The sequence below is a fragment of the Oryzias melastigma genome, linkage group LG9 (assembly GCF_002922805.2).
Source record: "Oryzias melastigma strain HK-1 linkage group LG9, ASM292280v2, whole genome shotgun sequence".
Classification (NCBI taxonomy): Eukaryota; Metazoa; Chordata; class Actinopteri; order Beloniformes; family Adrianichthyidae; genus Oryzias; species Oryzias melastigma.
This window is the reverse complement of record NC_050520.1, coordinates 4,750,345-4,769,157: the sequence shown is the minus strand read 5'-3', so window position 1 is coordinate 4,769,157 and position 18,813 is coordinate 4,750,345. Positions and strand designations below refer to the sequence as shown.

The 18,813-nt window shown below is 36.0% G+C and overlaps 4 protein-coding genes across 5 annotated transcripts; all 4 read right to left on the bottom strand.

Moving 5' to 3' along the window:
• Positions 1-640: 640 nt before the first annotated feature.
• LOC112148002 (zinc-binding protein A33-like) lies at positions 641-2,580 on the bottom strand. 2 transcript variants are annotated; one of them, XM_024274753.2, is made up of 2 exons: positions 2,425-2,574; positions 641-2,354 (listed from the first exon to the last, which is right to left on the bottom strand). In XM_024274753.2, the coding sequence occupies exon 2, from the start codon at positions 2,128-2,130 to the stop codon at positions 994-996; it is 1,137 nt and encodes a 378-aa protein (XP_024130521.1). In that variant the 5' UTR covers positions 2,131-2,354; positions 2,425-2,574; the 3' UTR covers positions 641-993. The 2 variants fall into 2 exon arrangements, with proteins under 2 accessions (XP_024130521.1, XP_024130520.1); XM_024274752.2 differs by having other exon boundaries at positions 641-2,580.
• A 2,546-nt stretch (positions 2,581-5,126) lies between these two features.
• Positions 5,127-8,250, bottom strand: LOC112147985 (nuclear factor 7, ovary-like). The gene has a single exon (XM_024274723.2). The coding sequence runs from the start codon at positions 8,060-8,062 to the stop codon at positions 6,644-6,646; it is 1,419 nt and encodes a 472-aa protein (XP_024130491.1). The 5' UTR covers positions 8,063-8,250; the 3' UTR covers positions 5,127-6,643.
• A 3,697-nt stretch (positions 8,251-11,947) lies between these two features.
• On the bottom strand, positions 11,948-14,086 carry LOC112147999 (nuclear factor 7, ovary-like). Its single transcript, XM_024274748.2, has one exon. The coding sequence runs from the start codon at positions 13,902-13,904 to the stop codon at positions 12,489-12,491; it is 1,416 nt and encodes a 471-aa protein (XP_024130516.1). The 5' UTR covers positions 13,905-14,086; the 3' UTR covers positions 11,948-12,488.
• Positions 14,087-17,249: 3,163 nt separating this feature from the next.
• LOC112147962 (nuclear factor 7, ovary-like) lies at positions 17,250-18,807 on the bottom strand. Its single transcript, XM_024274689.2, has one exon. The coding sequence runs from the start codon at positions 18,775-18,777 to the stop codon at positions 18,232-18,234; it is 546 nt and encodes a 181-aa protein (XP_024130457.1). The 5' UTR covers positions 18,778-18,807; the 3' UTR covers positions 17,250-18,231.
• Positions 18,808-18,813: the final 6 nt, after the last annotated feature.

Here is an 18,813-nt window from a genome sequence, read left to right as displayed (position 1 = left end):
ATTCCTGTTAAATTAACTCATTTTCATCTGTTTCGTTGTGCTGGAATCTTTTATTTAAACACAACTTTTCTCCTCACAATTGTGTCTTGTGGAACAACTCTTACATTTTACACAAAAACAAAACTTTACATTTGCATAACTGGTACATTAAAAAAAATAACACTGAATCAATGACTTGATACAAGAGAATGGATCACATGTGATCACAGACGGTCACTTCTTTTCTCTCTTCTGCTACCAGCTGAACACTGTGGATCTCTCTGTGGAAACAGACGCCAACAACCCCAGGAAGAACCTTCTGTGGGGCAGCCAAAGCCAGGATATTTAACTGAATACATGTCATAGTTTCTTACACAATTTAAGTGATAATTTCCTCAAACAGTGAAGTGTTTGCATGAAGAGTGTGATGTTCAAACAAACACAGCAGGTTGAACACAAGAACAACACAAGCTGAAGGATGGCAGAGGATTTTAGATTATATGAGAAAATTACAAGACATTTGAACTTCACTAAGTTAAAGGAGTGAAAGCTCAGCTGTAAAAGGAAAAGTGTGTGAGTGACATATTTGAGACACAAACAGGCCTAAAGAGAAAAGCTGCTGAATAAAGAGTACAAATTAAAACAGACTCAGAAACAACAGTTGTAGATTACATTGTTTTGATCAGTATTTATTTAATTTATTTACAAAAAGTGGAAACTGTACTTAAACAATGAATACCGCTTAAAAGATTTTTTACCAAGAAAGTTGTTCTGACCTGTTAATATTTAAATTTCTATCTGTGAAACACAGTAGTGGAATTGTAATGATGAGGACAGAGTTGTTCACAATGAAGAACAGAAATCTGGATTTACCAACATGAAGCAAAATGTTTCTGACTTGAGAAAAAGAAAACTTAAAAATGTAAAGAAGCTGTTAAAACCTCGTGTACTAATCATTGAGATGAAAGAAAAAGATCTCAGTTATTTTTGTTATGACAAAAGAGTCAAATCATCTCAATCAGTCGGACAGATTTGGAGTTTAGAGGTTTTTGCATTTCCAGATTTTCCAACACTGAAATATGGGAAAAGTTTCTCAGTGAAAGTGTCTTTGTGAGTGTAGATGTGAGTCATGTCTTCAGGGTTGTAGAAGGACACCTTCCCCCTGTCATAGTCCAGCTGGACTCTGATCTTCTGGAGACTCTTGGTCACAGTGACAGTCTGACCACCGTTAGTGTATTTTCCATTATCATGTGATAAACACCAGAATCCATCTTTTGGTGAAGCAGAACATTCTCCCTTCCTGTTAACAGACTCTTTAACCACACCAATGAACCAGTAAGGATGTTCTCCCACCTCCACCTCCCAGCTGTGTTTCCCTGATCTGAAACCCTCAGAACCAAAAACATCAAAATATTTCATGTTTCTCTCTGGATTGTCAGGAAGCTGCTGAAAAGTTTCTCCTACTCTCACACTGGTCAGATCATCAGACAGATAAAGAACATCACATGCAGTGTTTGGGTCCAGGAGGACGGGGCTGAAGTGGACCTTCTCCTTCATCTTCTCCCAGACTCTGAAGGACAGGTTGCCCACATGTTTGGCCACATCTATCAGAGCTCCTGAGAGCAGCTGTGGGTCTGACAGCGAGCTCTGGGCCCTGGCTCTGCTCTGAGTGTCTTTAGAACTGCTGAGGAACGCCTCCTTGTCTTTCTGCAGCTCTGCTTCAACAGCACTGATACTTTCTGACAGAGAGGACATCTGCTCCTGGATCCTCTTCATCTCTCTGCTCACAGTCTTCCTCTTCTGCTCCTCTTCCTCCCTCAGAGCTGCCAGTCTGGACTCCTCTTCCTCCTTCAGGAACTGGTGGAGCTTGTTGAACTCTGCTCTGATCTGTGTCTCTGTGGACAGCAGCTGCTTCTTGGAGTGTTGAATCATCTGATTGTATGTTTCCTCCACTTCTTTGTATTTCATCTTCTTGTCCTGCAGAGACTTTAAGTCAGATTTCAGCTCCTCCTTCAGCTCTCTGACTGCTTCTTCTACAGGAACCACTTTGTGACTCTGGTGCTGAAAAAACTCACAGAAAGGACAAAAAGCTCTCTGCTCGTCTTTACAGAACAGTTTGGATTCTCCTGGATGTTTCCTGCAGACCTCCATGATCTTCTGCTCTCCTGTTTTTGTCTCTGATGATTCAGATTTCTGTCTTCCAGCAAACGAGTCAGCAAGTTCCTTCAGACCAAAGTTCACAGCAGGAAACTCTTCAAATGATTTTCTTTTACAGATGGGACAGTTTTTGTTCTGAGTTTGTTCCCAGAACCTCTGCAGACAGCTCCAACAGAAGTTGTGGTTGCAGCTCAGAGTTACAGGATCATTGAAAGTCTCTGAACACACGTGACAGTTTAGGTATTCCAGAAGAGCAGCTCTCTCAGCCATTTCAGTCTCAGGACTCACCAGCTTCTGTCTTTACGTTCAGGATGAAAATATTCCACAAATCGTTGTTTTTTCAACAGAGACTTTGACACTTTTAATGGCGTCTGAGTTCAGTTCACCAAAGCCAGAATAGTTTCGGTTTCCTTCGGTTTCATTTCCCTTTTCTTAGAGAAGCTGCAGTGCAGTTTCTCTCCACTAGAGGGCTAGTTACACAGGTGATTTACTATAGTAAACCATCTCGTTTATTTTCAACTAAATCTCCTTGAATTGTATTTGCATGTTAAAGCTGCTTAACACTAAAATCACGAAGTAGCCTGCAGATTACATCCTGTAAATAAATTTTATATCTATTCGAATAATCAGTTACAACAAAGAGTCCTTTATTTATTTGTGTAAAATATTGGATTTACATTATACATTACACTTAATTAAATTAAAATTGTTTTGGAAATAACGACTCTAAATACTTTTAAAATGATAGTCTAAAAATAGTATTAATTTAAAAAAGACTCAATTTATGTCTAAAAAATGCTGTCGTTCTGATATTTTATAGATGAAGGGTTAAATATTATGTCAGGTGCAGTTCTAAATCTGACCGCCAGGTGGCAGCAAACATCTTTGCTCTGAAAATTGTGATGGAATTTTTTTTTTCAACTCACTTGAATTGAACTTTATTAATATCACAAGGATAAATCCATTTATTGTGGCACCAGAAACACCTTTTCAAACACAAATTTTACTTTATTCTGTTGTTATTTTTTTATTACACTTGCATTTACATAGATTTAAAAATGAAACCATCTTAAAATATGTTCATGAAACATGAACTTTAGATAAGTTTAGGTGATCTCTGACCTACTTCAGTTCAAAGATCATTAATTTAGTTAAAAATGCTGCAGATTTTGTCATTAGTTCAAAATGTGAGAAGATTTGTTTAAAAATGTGAAAGTTGATTTTTCTTTAACATTACATAATTGATGAACATGGTACAACATAGTGAAAATGGAACATTTTTCCATGAAATGTAGTGATGTAAGTGATCATCTGAAAATGTAACAATTATTGAGAATAATAAAGTGATGAATATTAATATCTGTTTCCTAGCTTGTTGTCATTCTTGATAGTTATGGTGAGAAATCAGAGTCTTTACATAGAGGAATATCATTATTCATTATCAATAATGTATAACTAAAGGCAAACTAAGCAACATTTATTTCAAAATAGTAGCCCTTCGTATGACTCATAGACTGACAGTCTGACCAGGATGTTCTTCACCTTTGACCAACAGTCACTGGAACAGATCTGGATATCCTCAAAAAGGATCTAGTAGTTCAAGAAAATTGATGGATAATTTAGATGATTCATTCTCAATTATTATTAATATTAGTTTATTAGGTGTGAATGTGAGAGTGAATGGGTGTGTGATTGAGGCCCTGCGACAGACTGGCGACCTGTCCAGGGTGAACCCCGCCTTCACCCATCAGTAGCCAGGTTAGGCTCCGGCACCCCCGCGACCCGGAAGGGGACAAAGCAGCCAAGAAGATTATTTTATTAGTCAGCAAATATCACATTAAAGCAGTAAATAGAGAAGCAGCAAACCCTCCTTCACGTGTTTAATAAATGAATTTAAAATATATTAGAACTCATTAAAAAACATCCAAACCTGGAAAACGATTCTGTTGTTGGTCAGGTTATGTTGTATTACTGTCCTCTAGAAGAGAGGTTGTATGTTAGTGTTGTGATGTGTTCAATAAAAAAGAACAAACTTCCATCCTCAGTGGTTCAGTTCCTAAAGAAGAATCGTCTCTTTGGACTCTTGAACGGCTTTAGTTTAGGATTTTTACCTTTATTTTACCAGAAGTTTGACAAAAAAAAAATGTGTTATGTTCAAAACATTTTTATTAGCAGTGGAGTCTTCTATTGTCTAATGTTTTTTATTTTTTTTTACAACATGTTTCATATTTTTATCAAACATTTTTAGTGCACAGATGTGTTCTAATGTGAATTTTTTCTCCTTTTTTATTTAACATTTGGAAAAATACATCAGTTCACATAAATAAATGACAAATCAAACATTTATTTAAGACAAATTATGATTAAGGACTTGAAAAGAGAAATAAAAAATAGTCATTAAAGAAAATAGTGAGAAGTGATTATATAACTATAGACCTAAACATTTACAAATATTTTATTTTATTGAGCTTTTCTGTTTTTTAACTTTTCTGTTTTTCTGTTTTAAATTATTGAGATATTTATTTCTTAAGTGAGTGAAGTTCAGACTTCTTTGTATCAAATTTTGCTTTTGTAAATATGACATTTTGCTTTAAATGAAATCATATTCATAAAAAAGAAAGCACAATGTTTTTTTAATATTAAAATGATTTTAAAAAAGCCTTAAGGACATTTTTAAAATCAAATTGAAATGAAACCAGGGACTTATCAGCAGGAAACTGATAAACAAAGTAGAAGACATGTATGGAACTTCTTTTACTCGCTACCAGCTGAACACTGTGGATCTCTCTGTGGAAACAGACGCCAACAACCCCAGGAAGAACCTTCTGTGGGGCAGCCAAAGCCAGGATATTTAACTGAATACATGTCATAGTTTCTTACACAATTTAAGTGATAATTTCCTCAAACAGTGAAGTGTTTGCATGAAGAGTGTGATGTTCAAACAAACACAGCAGGTTGAACACAAGAACAACACAAGCTGAAGGTGGGTCACTGTGGCTTCATTTTTATCCAGAAGACCAAAAAATCAGAGAATTTATGGAACAAATGTTTGTGATTTTGGTTTTCACAAATTCTACAAGATCTCAGCAACAGCATGGACAGCAGCAAAAGCTCATCTCTCTCCAAAAACTGTTCATTTGTGCTCCAAAACGAAGGTCAAGGATCATTAAAACACATCGTCTCTTCAGCGTTCTGTTGTTTAACCTTACATTTAATTACAGCAGTTACAGAACTGAAGCTAATGCTGAAGGACATTCCAGTTTTCAATAGTAATGTTTTCTGATTCATGGTTTGATGTTCATGAAACATTTTCAAAATTCAATAAATGATTTTACTTTGGACGACTAAAACATGAAGACAACGCTGACATGAGAAATGACATCTCAGAGAAGTGACTCATTCATTTAAGTAATTGCTCAAACTGGTGACTTTTGTAGTTAAATGTTTGCAGTCAAACACTAAAACATTTAAATTCAAATAATTGTGTGAAAAACGTTGAATCTGTTGTGAACAAACGTCAAGAGGTTTGGAGAAATTTCCAGACAGATTTGAAAATCCTTCCTGCTTTAGGTTTTCTTATAATATTTTCTATGTTATCTGTTTATTTATGTTTATTTTATATGTTTATTATTATGTGGGGCTTATCTTATTATTTTATTCTGTAGGGAATAGTTTTCTTTCTATTTTTATTTGCTTTATGTACAGCCCCTTGAGTTGTTTCTTTACATGAAAGGTGCATTATAAATAAAATTAATTTGAATTTAAATCTGAAAATTAATTTCTGTTTCAAGAAATCACCTATAGCAAAGAGAAAAACTGTACAGCCAAAGCCACTACCTACAGGTATCAGTCAACACATTAATAGAAAAAAAAATAAACCACCGTCCTACCTATTAAGTTTATCCAGTGCTGTAAAAAGTATAACGATTATGTTTGTTTTTGAATTGAAAAAGATCTATAACTAAAGTGTTACAGCCACAACTGAAGGATTGCTGTCTTCTGCCCTCTGGTGGCAGAAAGATGTACTACATCCAATGGAGAGGATTTTCAAATTAAAAGAATAATTTGCTGATTGTGTTTATTGTATTTATTAAATACATGTAACACGTTATTGAATATATTTATTAAAAAAATAAATAAAATCTAATAAAATACATTCAATAACTTATTACATAATTTAAGTAATGATTTTCTTAAAGTGAAGTATTTGCACACAAGAGGATGATGTTCACACAAGCACAGGTTGAACACTGGAACAACACAAGCTGAAGAATGGCATATGATTTTAGATTATAAGAGAATATTACAATACATTTTGAACTTCACTAAGTTAAAGGTGTTAAAGCTCAGCTGTAAAAGGAAAAGTGTGTGAGCGACACATCTGAGACACAAACAACATAAAAATGTGAAGAAGCTGCTAAAACCTCATGAGATGATCATTGTGATGAAAGAAAAAGATCTCAGTAATTTTTTTTTTTTTTATATAGAAAAAAAGTTTCAAATCATCTCAATCAGTCGGACAGATTTGGAGTTTAGAGGTTTTTGCATCTCCAGATTTTCCAACACTGAAATATGGTAAAAGTTTCTCAGTGAAAGTGTCTTTGTGAGTGTAGATGTGAGTCATGTCTTCAGGGTTGTAGAAGGACACCTCCCCCCTGTCATAGTCCAGCTGGACTCTGATCTTCTGGAGACTCTTGGTCACAGTGACAGTCTGACCATCAGAGTTTGTGTATTTTCCATTACGATGTAATAAACACCAGATTCCATATTCTGGTGTAGCAAGTAACTCTCCCTTCCTGTTAACAGACTCTTTAGCCACACCAATGTTCCAGTCAGGATGATCTCCCACCTCCACCTCCCAGCTGTGTTTCCCTGATCTGAAACCATCAGAACCAAAAACAGAAGCATATTTCATGTTTCTCTCTGGATTGTCAGGAAGCTGCTGAGAAGTTTCTCCATGTCTCACACTGGTCAGATCGTCAGACAGATAAAGACATCTGCTTGCAGTGTTTGGGTCCAGGAGGACGGGACTGAAGTGGACCTTCTCCTTCATCTTCTCCCAGACTCTGAAGGACAGGTTGCCCACATGTTTGGCCACATCTATCAGAGCTCCTGAGAGCAGCTGTGGGTCTGACAGCGAGCTCTGGGCTCTGGCTCTGCTCTGAGTGTCTTTAGAACTGCTGAGGAACGCCTCCTTGTCTTTCTGCAGCTCTGCTTCAACAGCACTGATACTTTCTGACAGAGAGGACATCTGCTCCTGGATCTTCTTCATCTCTCTGCTCACAGTCTTCCTCTTCTGCTCCTCTTCCTCCCTCAGAGCTGCCAGTCTGGACTCCTCTTCCTCCTTCAGGAACTGGTGGAGCTTGTTGAACTCTGCTCTGATCTGTGTCTCTGTGGACAGCAGCTGCTTCTTGGAGTGTTGAATCATCTGATTGTATGTTTCCTCCACTTCTTTGTATTTCATCTTCTTGTCCTGCAGAGACTTTAAGTCAGATTTCAGCTCCTCCTTCAGCTCTCTGACTGCTTCTTCTAGAGGAACCACTTTATGACTCTGGTGCTGAGAAAACTCACAAACAGCACAAAATACTTTCCGCTCGTCTGTACAGAACAGATTGGTTTCTCCTGAATGTTTCCTGCAGACCTCCATGATCTTCTGCTCTCCTGTTTTTGTCTCTGATGATTCAGATTTCTGTCTTCCAGCAAACGAGTCAGCAAGTTCCTTCAGACTGAAGTTCACAGCAGGACAATCTTTAGATGATTTTCTTTTACAGATGGGACAGTTTTTGTTCTGAGTTTGTTCCCAGAACTTCTGCAGACAGCTCCAACAGAAGTTGTGGCTGCAGCTCAGAGTTACAGGATCATTGAAAGTCTCTGAACAAACGTGACAGTTTAGGTAGGATTCAAAAAGAGCAGCTCTCTCTGCCATTTCCGTCTCAGGACTCACCAGCTTCTGTCTTTACGTTCAGGATGAAAATATTCCACAAATCGTTGTTTTTTCAACAGAGACTTAGACACTTTTAATGGCGTCTGAGTTCAGTTCAGCAAAGTCAGAATAGTTTCGGTTTCCTTCCGTTTCATTTCCTTTTTCCTAGAGAAGCTGCAGTGCAGTTTTTCTCCACTAGAGGGCTAGTTCCACAGGTGATTTAAGGTAAACAATCTCGTTTAAGTTCAATCTCCTTGAATTATATTTGCATGTTAAAGCTGCTTAACACTAAAATCACGAAGCAGTCTGCAGATTACATCCTGTAAATAAATTTTATATCTATTTGAATTATCAGTTACAATTAAGAGACCTTTTTTATTTGTGTAAAATATTCGATTTACATAATACATTACACTTATTTAAAGTCAAATTCTTTAGGAAATAACGACTCTAAATACTTTTAAAATGATAGTCTAAAAATACTATTAATTTTAAAAAGACTCAATTTATGTCTAAAAAAATGCTGCCGTTCTGATAGTTTATAGATGAAGGGCTAAATCTTATGTTCAAGTTCAAAATCCTTCTGTTAACCTATAAGGCTCTGAATGGTGTGGCCCCATCCTATATTAGAGATCTCATAGTTCCTTACCAACCAGTCAGAACACTTCGTTCACAAAATGCTGGACTGCTTGTAGTTCCTAGAATTTCTAAAAGTCCAGTTGGAGGTAGAACCTTCAGCTATCAAGCCCCTGTTCTATGGAATAAGCTCCCAGCTCATGTCAGAGAGGCAGGTACAGTTTCTACCTTCAAAACTAGCCTTAAAACATTCCTCTTTGGACAGGCGTTCTGCCAGGCTAGCTAGTAATCAGAGAATATTCCCTCTCCTGTGGTCCTTGTGAGGCTAGATTAATAAATTAATATTGATGCGTTTAAATATAAATTTAGATTTTCTATCATTATTATTCAGATCAGCTCTGGGGTTCTGTTCTCTATTCTCATCTACTTCTCCTCTCTTCTATTCTTTATTATTTATTGTATTTAGTTCTCCATGCTTTTGTTGGTGCAGTTCCATTCACATGTTGTTCTTCTTTCCCACTCTCCTCTGGGGAGCGGGAGAGATTTCAGATCCCCGGTGGATCGCCCACGCTCCCACTCTTGGCCGTGGACCACGCCCCCGACACCATCCTGCATCTCTGAGTGAGAGTGATTCCGGCTGGGTCGTCTGTCCTCCTGCTCCTGGTCATGGACTGCATTTCCGCTCCGTCTTGACTATGGACTTAATCATCACTCGTCCTTCAGCTCCATCTGAATGAACTCTCTAGATACGTAGTTGTAGAAGCTAATCTTAATTTAACAGTTCTGGTTTCGCCTGTCCGTCCTGGGATAGGATCTCTCCCTCATGTGGGAATCCAGAAACACTTTTTTAAACACAAATTGAATTTTGTTCTGTTGCTGATTTTTTTTTAATCACACTTGCATTTACATAGATTTAAAAATGAAACCATCTTAAAATATGTTCATGAAACATGAACTTTAGATACATTTAGGTGATCTCTGACCTACTTCAATTCAAAGATTATTATTTTTATTTTTAAGTGCTGCAGATTTTGTCATTAGTTCAAAATGTGAGAAGATTTGTTTAAAAATGTGAAAGTTGATTTTTCTTTAACATTACATAGTTGATAAACATGGTACAACATAGTGAAAATGGAACATTTTCCCATGAAATGTAGTGATGTAAGTGATCATCTGAAAATGTAACAATTATTCAGAATAATAAAGTGATGAATATTAATATCTGTTTTCTAGCTTGTTATCATTCTTGATAGTTATGGTGAGAAAACAGAGTCTTTACATAGAGGATTATCATTATTCATTATCAATAATGTATAATTAAAGGCAAACTAAGCAACATTTATTTCAAAATGGTAGCCCTTCGTATGACTCATAGACTGACAGTCTGACCAGGATGTTCTTCACCTTTGACCTACAGTCACTGGAACAGATCTGGATATCCTCAAAAAGGATCTAGTAGTTCAAGAAAATTGATGGATAATTTAGATGATTCATTCTCAAATATTATTAATATTATTTTATTAGGTGTGAAAGTGTGATTGAGGCCCTGCGACAGACTGGCGACCTGTCCAGGGTGAACCCCGCCTTTGCCCATCAGTAGCCTGGTTAGGCTCCGACACCCCCGCGACCCCGAAAGGGACAAAGCAGCCAAGGAGATCGTTTTATTAGTCAGCAAATATCACATTAAAGCAGTAAATAGAGAAGCAGCAAACCCTCCTTCACGTGTTTAATAAATGAATTAAAAATATATTAGAACTCATTAAAAAACATGCAAACCTGGAAAACGATTCTGTTGTTGGTCAGGTTATGTTGTATTACTGTCCTCTAGAAGAGAGGTTGTATGTTAGTGTTGTGATGTGTTCAATAAAAAAGAACAAACTTCCATCCTCAGAGGTTCAGTTCCTAATGGAGAATCGTCTCTTTGGACTCTTGAACGGCTTTAGTTTAGGATTTTTACCTTTATTTTACCAGAAGTTTGAAAAAAATAGTGTTTTGTCCTCAAAACCCTTTTATTAGCAGTTATTTTATAAGGAGTCTTCTATTGTCTAATGTTTTGTATTTGTTTTTTTACAACATGTTTCATATTTTTATCAAACATTTTTAGTGCACAGATGTGTTCTATTGTGAATTTTTTCTCCTTTTTTATTTAACATTTGGAAAAATACATCAGTTTACATAAATAAATGACAAATCAAACATATATTTAAGACAAATTAAGGTTAAGGACTTGAAAAGAGACATAAAAAATGGTCTTTAAAGAAAATAGTGAGAGTTGATTATGTGACTATAGACCTAAACATTTACAAATATGTTATTTGAGCTTTTCTGTTTTTTAACTTTTCTGTTTTAAATTATTGAGATATTTATTTCTTAAGTGAGTGAAGTTCAGACTTCTTTGTAACAAATTTTGCTTTTGTAAATATGACATTTTGCTTTAAATGAAATCTTATTCATAAAAAAGAAAGCACGATGTTTTTTACTATTAAAATGATTAAAAAAGCCTTAAAGGACATTTTTTGAATCAAACTGAAATGAAACCAGGGACTTATCAGCAGGAAACTGATAAGCAAAGTACAAGGGATGTATGGAGCTTCTTAGGTTGTTTTTTTTTTTCTATCACTAGATTTCACCAAAACCGAACTTGAATAAAAATTGTATTAATTTTTCTAAGAAATAAAAAAACTGTTCTCTCAAACTCTGATGGAGGACTAGAGGTTTTGATTTTTACGGTCTGTAATCAAATTCTAAAAATGTATTTAGATGTAAGTTTTCGTAAGAATCCAAACAGGAACATTTTCCTAAATCATCTTTTTTGGTAAAAAGGTCTAAATTTCTGACAGAAATGTCTGTTCTCTGTTTGGAAAATTCCTGCCAAATTAACTCATTTTTTATCTGTTTCGTTCTGCTGGAATCTTTTATTTAAACACAACTTTTCTCCTCACAATTGTGTCTTGTGGAACAACTCTTACATTTTACACAAAAAAACTTTACATTTGCATAACTGGTACGTTAAAAAAATAAGACTGAATCATTGACTTGATACAGGAGAATGGATCACATGTGATCACAGACGGTCACTTCTTTTCTCTCTTCTGCTACCAGCTGAACACTGTGGATCTCTCTGTGGAAACAGACGCTAACAACCCCAGGAAGAACCTTCTGTGGGGCAGCCAAAGCCAGGATATTTAACTGAATACATTTCATATTTTCTTACACAATTTAAGTGATGATTTCCTCAAACAGTGAAGTGTTTCCATTAAGAGGATGATGTTCAAACAAACACAGCAGGTTGAACACAAGAACAACAAAAGCTGAAGGATGGCAGAGGATTTTAGATTATAAGAGAAAATTACAAGACATTTGAACTTCACTAAGTTAAAGGAGTGAAAGCTCAGCTGTAAAAGGAAAAGTGTGTGAGTGACATATTTGAGACACAAACAGGCCTAAAGAGAAAAGCTGCTGAATAAAGAGTACAAATTAAAACAGACTCAGAAACGACAGTTGTAGATTACATTGTTTTGATCAGTATTTATTTAATTTATTTACAAAAAGTGGAAACTGTACTTAAACAAAGAATACAGATTAAAAGATTTTAACCAAGAAAGTTGTTCTGGCCTGTTAATATTTGAATTTCTATCTGTGAAACACAGTGGTGGAATTGTAATGATGAGGACTGAGTTGTTCACAATGAAGAACAGAAATCTGGATTTACCAACATGAAGCAAAATGTTTCTGACTTGAGAAAAAGAAAACTTAAAAATGTAAAGAAGCTGTTAAAGCCTCGCGTACTACTCCTTGAGATGAAAGAAAAAGATCTCAGTTGTTTCTTTTATGACAAAAGAGTCAAATCATCTCAATCAGTCGGACAGATTTGGAGTTTAGAGGTTTTTGCATCTCCAGATTCTCCAACATTGAAATATGGTAAAAGTTTCTCAGTGAAAGTGTCTTTGTGAGTGTAGATGTGAGTCATGTCTTCAGGGTTGTAGAAGGACACCTCCCCCCTGTCATAGTCCAGCTGGACTCTGATCTTCTGGAGACTCTTGGTCACAGTGACAGTCTGACCATCACAGTTTGTGTATTTTCCATTATCATGTGATAAACACCCGAATCCATCTTCTGGTGAAGCAGAACATTCTCCCTTCCTGTTAACAGACTCTTTAGCCACACCAATGGTCCAGTCAGGAAGATCTCCCACCTCCACCTCCCAGCTGTGTTTCCCTGATCTGAAACCCTCAGAACCAAAAACATCAGAATATTTCATGTTTCTCTCTGGATTATCAGGAAGCTGCTGGGAAGTTTCTCCATGTCTCACACTGGTCAGATCATCAGACAGATGAAGCCATCCATTTGCAGTGTTTGGGTCCAGGAGGACGGGACTGAAGTGGACCTTCTCCTTCATCTTCTCCCAGACTCTGAAGGACAGGTTGCCCACATGTTTGGCCACATCTATCAGAGCTCCTGAGAGCAGCTGTGGGTCTGACAGCGAGCTCTGGGCTCTGGCTCTGCTCTGGGTGTCTTTAGAACTGCTGAGGAACGCCTCCTTGTCTTTCTGCAGCTCTGCTTCAACAGCACTGATACTTTCTGACAGAGAGGACATCTGCTCCTGGATCCTCTTCATCTCTCTGCTCACAGTCATCCTCTTCTGCTCCTCTTCCTCCCTCAGAGCTGCCAGTCTGGACTCCTCTTCCTCCTTCAGGAACTGGTGGAGCTTGTTGAACTCTGCTCTGATCTGTGTCTCTGTGGACAGCAGCTGCTTCTTGGAGTGTTGAATCATCTGATTGTATGTTTCCTCCACTTCTTTGTATTTCATCTTCTTGTCCTGCAGAGACTTTAAGTCAGATTTCAGCTCCTCCTTCAGCTCTCTGACTGCTTCTTCTACAGGAACCACTTTGTGACTCTGGTGCAGAGAAAACTCACAAACAGCACAAAATACTTTCCGCTCGTCTGTACAGAACAGTTTGGTTTCTCCTGAATGTTTCCTGCAGACCTCCATGATCTTCTGTTCTCCTGTTTCTGTCTCTGATGATTCAGATTTCTGTCTTCCAGCAAACGAGTCAGCAAGTTCCTTCAGACCAAAGTTCACAGCAGGAAACTCTTCAAGTGATTTTCTTTTACAGATGGGACAGTTTGTGTTCTGAGTTTGTTCCCAGAACTTCTGCAGACAGCTCCCACAGAAGTTGTGGTTGCAGCTCAGAGTTACAGGATCATTAAAAGTCTCTGAACAAATGTGACAGTTCAGGTATTCCAGAAGAGCAGCTCTCTCAGCCATTTCCGTCTCAGGACTCACCAGCTTCTGTCTTTACGTTCAGGATGAAAATATTCCACAAATCGTTGTTTTTTCAACAGAGACTTAGACACTTTTAATGGCGTCTGAGTTCAGTTCAGCAAAGCCAGAATAGTTTCGGTTTCCTTCGGTTTCATTTCCTTTTTCCTAAAGAAGCTGCAGTGCAGTTTTTCTCCACTAGAGGGCTAGTTCCACAGGTGATTTACTAAAGTAAACCATCTCGTTTATTTTCAATCTCCTTGATTTGTATTTGCATGTTAAAGCTGCTTAACACTAAAATTATGAAGAAGCCTGCAGATTACATCCTGTAATCACATTTTATATCTATTCGAATTACCAGTTACCATAAAGAGACCTTTTTTATTTGTGTAAAATATTGGATTTACATTACATTACACTTATTTAAAGTAAAATTGTGTTGGAAATAACGACTCTAAATACTTTTAAAATGATAGTCTAAAAATACTATTAATTTGAAAAATACCCAATTTATGTCTAAAAAATGCTGCCGTTCTGATAGTTAGTTTATAGATGAAGGGCTAAATCTTATGTCAGGTGCAATTCTAAGTTTGACCGCCAGATGGCATCAAATATCTTTACTCTGAAAATTGCGATGGAATTTTCCGTCACCTCAAAATAAACTGTGTAGATCTACATTAAACTGTGCCTTACCTTTGCTAAACACGCTGTTAGACAAAATACAAAGACCTCTTCGGGAGCTGCAGCTGGTTGAGAATTTTCATGAAATGGGAACGAAACCATGACCCAAACAAACAAAGGACAAGTCTAAATCTGTGAATCTAGCCTTGTCTCGTGCACTTATACAGATGTTTCCCACCCTGACAGTGGGTCTCTGATGTTCTGCTTGTGTGTCTCCAAATATCCTTCTGCAGAAGAATAAACCAACTCAGATTAAGACAGAATGAATGAAAAGTTATTATTCCATCAGCAGATACAAATTTCCACCACAATATAAGTAGAATAACAAACTGAAGGCAGTACAAAGTTTACATCTCTGCCATGCAATGTACACAACTCATCATAGTATTTAAAAATATCTAAATTGTTATTTTTATATTGCCGTGTTAAACAAAACTCATATCAAAAGAAAAATTGGTTAAAAGTTATTATAAAGGTCATAATAATACTGTAGATCTATATGATCGACACATTTATAATGAAATAGTGCAAAGGTTTATTGCCAAATCAAAACTCTATGCGATTCCATATTAAGAAATCCAACTACAAACAGAAGGAAAAGACTTTGGTTTGAAATGTGATTTTTTTTTGTTTAATAACAATACATGGCATCAAAATAATACAAAATGAAATGATAACAGTTAATAAATGAAAAGAAAGAAGAAAACTTACATTATCTGCCCCTATCGCTAAATCAAAAGAAGTAAATCAAAGTACATCAAACAAAGAAAATAATTTTTACATAAATATTAGGCCCAGCCTAAATTTTAAAGGACCACACAAGTTGCCCTCAAGTCTCTTCTAAAAATAGCACAACTCACTTGAATTGAACTTTATTATTATCACAAGGATAAATTCATTTATTGTGGCACCAGAAACACTTTTTCAAACACAAATTCAATTTTATTCTGTTGCTATTTTTTCTAAATTACACTTCCATTTACATAAAATTAAAATGAAACAATCTTAAAATATGTTCATGATACATTAACGTTAGATAAGTTTAGGTGATCTCTGACCTACTCCAGTTCAAAGATCAATAATTTTGTTAAAAATGCTGCAGATTTTGTCATTAGTTCAAAATGTGAGAAGATTTGTTTAAAAATGTGAAAGTTGATTTTTCTTTAACATTACATAGTTGATAAACATGGTACAACATAGTGAAAACTGAACATTTTCCCATGAAATGTAGTGATCTAAGTGATCATCTGAAAATGTAACAATTATTCAGAATAATAAAGTGCTGAATATTAATATCTGTTTTCTAGCTTGTTATCATTCTTGATAGTTATGGTGAGAAAACAGAGTCTTTACATAGAGGAGTATCATTATTTATTATTAATATTAATAACTAAAGGCAAACTAAGCAACATTTATTTCAAAGTGGTAGCCCTTCGTATGACTCATAGACTGACAGTCTGACCAGGATGTTCTTCACCTTTGACCAACAGTCACTGGAGCAGATCTGGATATCCTCAAAAAGGATCTAGTAGTTTAAAAAAATTGATGGATAAGTTAGATGATTCATTCTCAAATATTATTAATATTATTTTATTAGGTGTGAAAGTGTGACTGAGGCCTTGCGACAGACTGGCGACCTGTCCAGGGTGAACCCCGCCTTCGCCCATCAGTAGCCGGGTTAGGCTCCGACACCCCCGCGACCCCGAAAGGGACAAAGCAGCCAAGAAGATTATTTTATTAGTCAGCAAATATCACATTAAAGCAGTAAATAGAGAAGCAGCAAACCCTCCTTCACATGTTTAATAAATGAATTTAGAATATATTAGAACTCATTAAAAAACATGCAAACCTGGAAAACGATTCTGTTGTTGGTCAGGTTATGTTGTATTACTGTCCTCTAGAAGAGAGGTTGTATGTTAGTGTTGTGATGTGTTCAATAAAAAAGAACAAACTTCCATCCTCAGAGGTTCAGTTCCTAAAGAAGAATCGTCTCTTTGGACTCTTGAGCGGCTTTAGTTTAGGATTTTTACCTTTATTTTACCAGAAGTTTGAAAAACAAATCAAACATATAGTTAAGACAAACTATAGTTAAGGACTTAAAAAGAGAAATAAAAAAAGGTCTTTAAAGAAAATAGTGAGAGTTGATTATGTAACTATAGACCTAAACATTTACAAATATTTTATTTTATTGAGCTTTTATGTTTTTTAACTTTTCTGTTTTTCTGTTTTAAATTATTGAGATATTTATGTCTTAAGTGAGTGAAGTTCAGACTTCTTTGTAACAAATTTTGCTTTTGTAAATATGACATTTTGCTTTAAATGAAATCCTATTCATAAAAAAAGAAAGCACAATGTTTTTTACTATTAAAATGATTAAAAAAAAAGCCTTAAGGACATTTTTTAAATCAAATTGAAATGAAACCAGGGACTTATCAGCAGGAAACTGATAAGCAAAGTAGAAGGGATGTATGGAGCTTCTTTTACTCTCTTCTGCTACCAGCTGAACACTGTGGATCTCTCTGTGGAAACAGACGCTAACAACCCCAGGAAGAACCTTCTGTGGGGCAGCCAAAGCCGGGATATTTTAGAGATGTTGCAGTGAAATCTGGAATTAAACTCAGATGTTAAAATAATTTGAGACACTAAAGATCAAAGGAAACAGATTCAATCAGCCTTTAATTAGATTTTATTTACAAAACATCAAAGTCACATTTTCTGGGTCACTGTGGCTTCATTTTTAGCCAGAAGACCAAAAAAATCAGAGAATTTATGGAACAAATGTTTGTAATTTTGGTTTTCAAAAATTTACAAGATCTCAGCAACAGCATGGACAGCAGCAAAAGCTCCTCTATCTTTTCAAATTAAAAGAAGAATTTCCTGATTGTGTTTATTGTATTTATTAAATAAATCTAAAACGTCAGTAAACATATTTTTCATCTTTAATCTGATTTCTTTAATAAACTGAACACCAGTAATATTGCTGCACTCACTGAATACATTTCATAGTTTCTTACACAATTTAAGTGATGATTTTCTCAAACAGTGAAGTGTTTGCATTAAGAGGATGATGTTCAAACAAACACAGCAGGTTGAACACAAGAACAACAAAAGCTGAAGAATGACAGAGGATTTTAGATTATAAGAGAAAATTACAAGACATTTGAACTTCACTAAGTTAAAGGAGTGAAAGCTCAGCTGTAAAAGGAAAAGTGTGTGAGTGACATATTTGAGACACAAACAGGCCTAAAGAGAAAAGCTGCTGAATAAAGAGTACAAATTAAAACAGACTCAGCAACGACAGTTGTAGATTACATTGTTTTGATCAGTATTTATTTAATTTATTTACAAAAAGTGGTAATTGTACTTAAACAAAGAATACACCTTAAAAGATTTTTACCAAGAAAGTTGTTCTGACCTGTTAATATTTGAATTTCTATCTGTGAAACACAGTGGTGGAATTGTAATGATGAGGACAGAGTTGTTCACAATGAAGAACAGAAATCTGGATTTACCAACATGAAGTAAAATATTTCTGACTTGAGAAAAAGAAAACTTAAAAAAGTAAAGAAGCTGATAAAACCTCGTGAGATGATCATTGAGATGAAAGAAAAAGATCTCAGTTATTTTTTTATAACAAAAGAGTCAAATCATCTCAATCAGTCGGACAGATTTGAAGTTTAGAGGTTTTTGCATCTTCAGATTCTCCAACATTGAAATATGGTAAAAGTTTCTCAGTGAAAGTGTCTTTGTGAGTGTAGATGTGAGTCATGTCTTCAGGGTTGTAGAAGGACACCTCCCCCCTGTCATAGTCCAGCTGGACTCTGATCTTCTGGAGACTCTTGGTCACAGTGACAGTCTGACCATCACAGTTTATGTATTTTCCATTATAATGTGATAAACACCAGAATCCATCTTTTGGTGAAGCAGAACACTCTCCCTTCCTGTTAACAGACTCTTTAGCCACACCAATGTTCCAGATAGGATGATCTCCCACCTCCACCTCCCAGCTGTGTTTCCCTGATCTGAAACCCTCAGAACCAAAAACAGAAGCATATTTCATGTTTCTCTCTGGATTGTCAGGAAGCTGCTGAAAAGTTTCTCCTCGTCTCACACTGGTCAGATCATCAGACAGATAAAGCCGTCTGCTTGCAGTGTTTGGGTCCAGGAGGACAGGACTGAAGTGGACCTTCTCCTTCATCTTCTCCCAGACTCTGAAGGACAGGTTGCCCACATG

What these genes read in the sequence shown, in the direction of transcription:
- LOC112148002 (XM_024274752.2), bottom strand. Translation starts at nt 2,406, where the DNA reads ATGGCTGAGAGAGCTGCTCTTCTGGAATACCTAAACTGTCACGTGTGT.
- LOC112147962 (XM_024274689.2), bottom strand. Translation starts at nt 18,777, where the DNA reads ATGAAGGAGAAGGTCCACTTCAGTCCTGTCCTCCTGGACCCAAACACT.
- LOC112147999 (XM_024274748.2), bottom strand. Translation starts at nt 13,904, where the DNA reads ATGGCTGAGAGAGCTGCTCTTCTGGAATACCTGAACTGTCACATTTGT.
- LOC112147985 (XM_024274723.2), bottom strand. Translation starts at nt 8,062, where the DNA reads ATGGCAGAGAGAGCTGCTCTTTTTGAATCCTACCTAAACTGTCACGTT.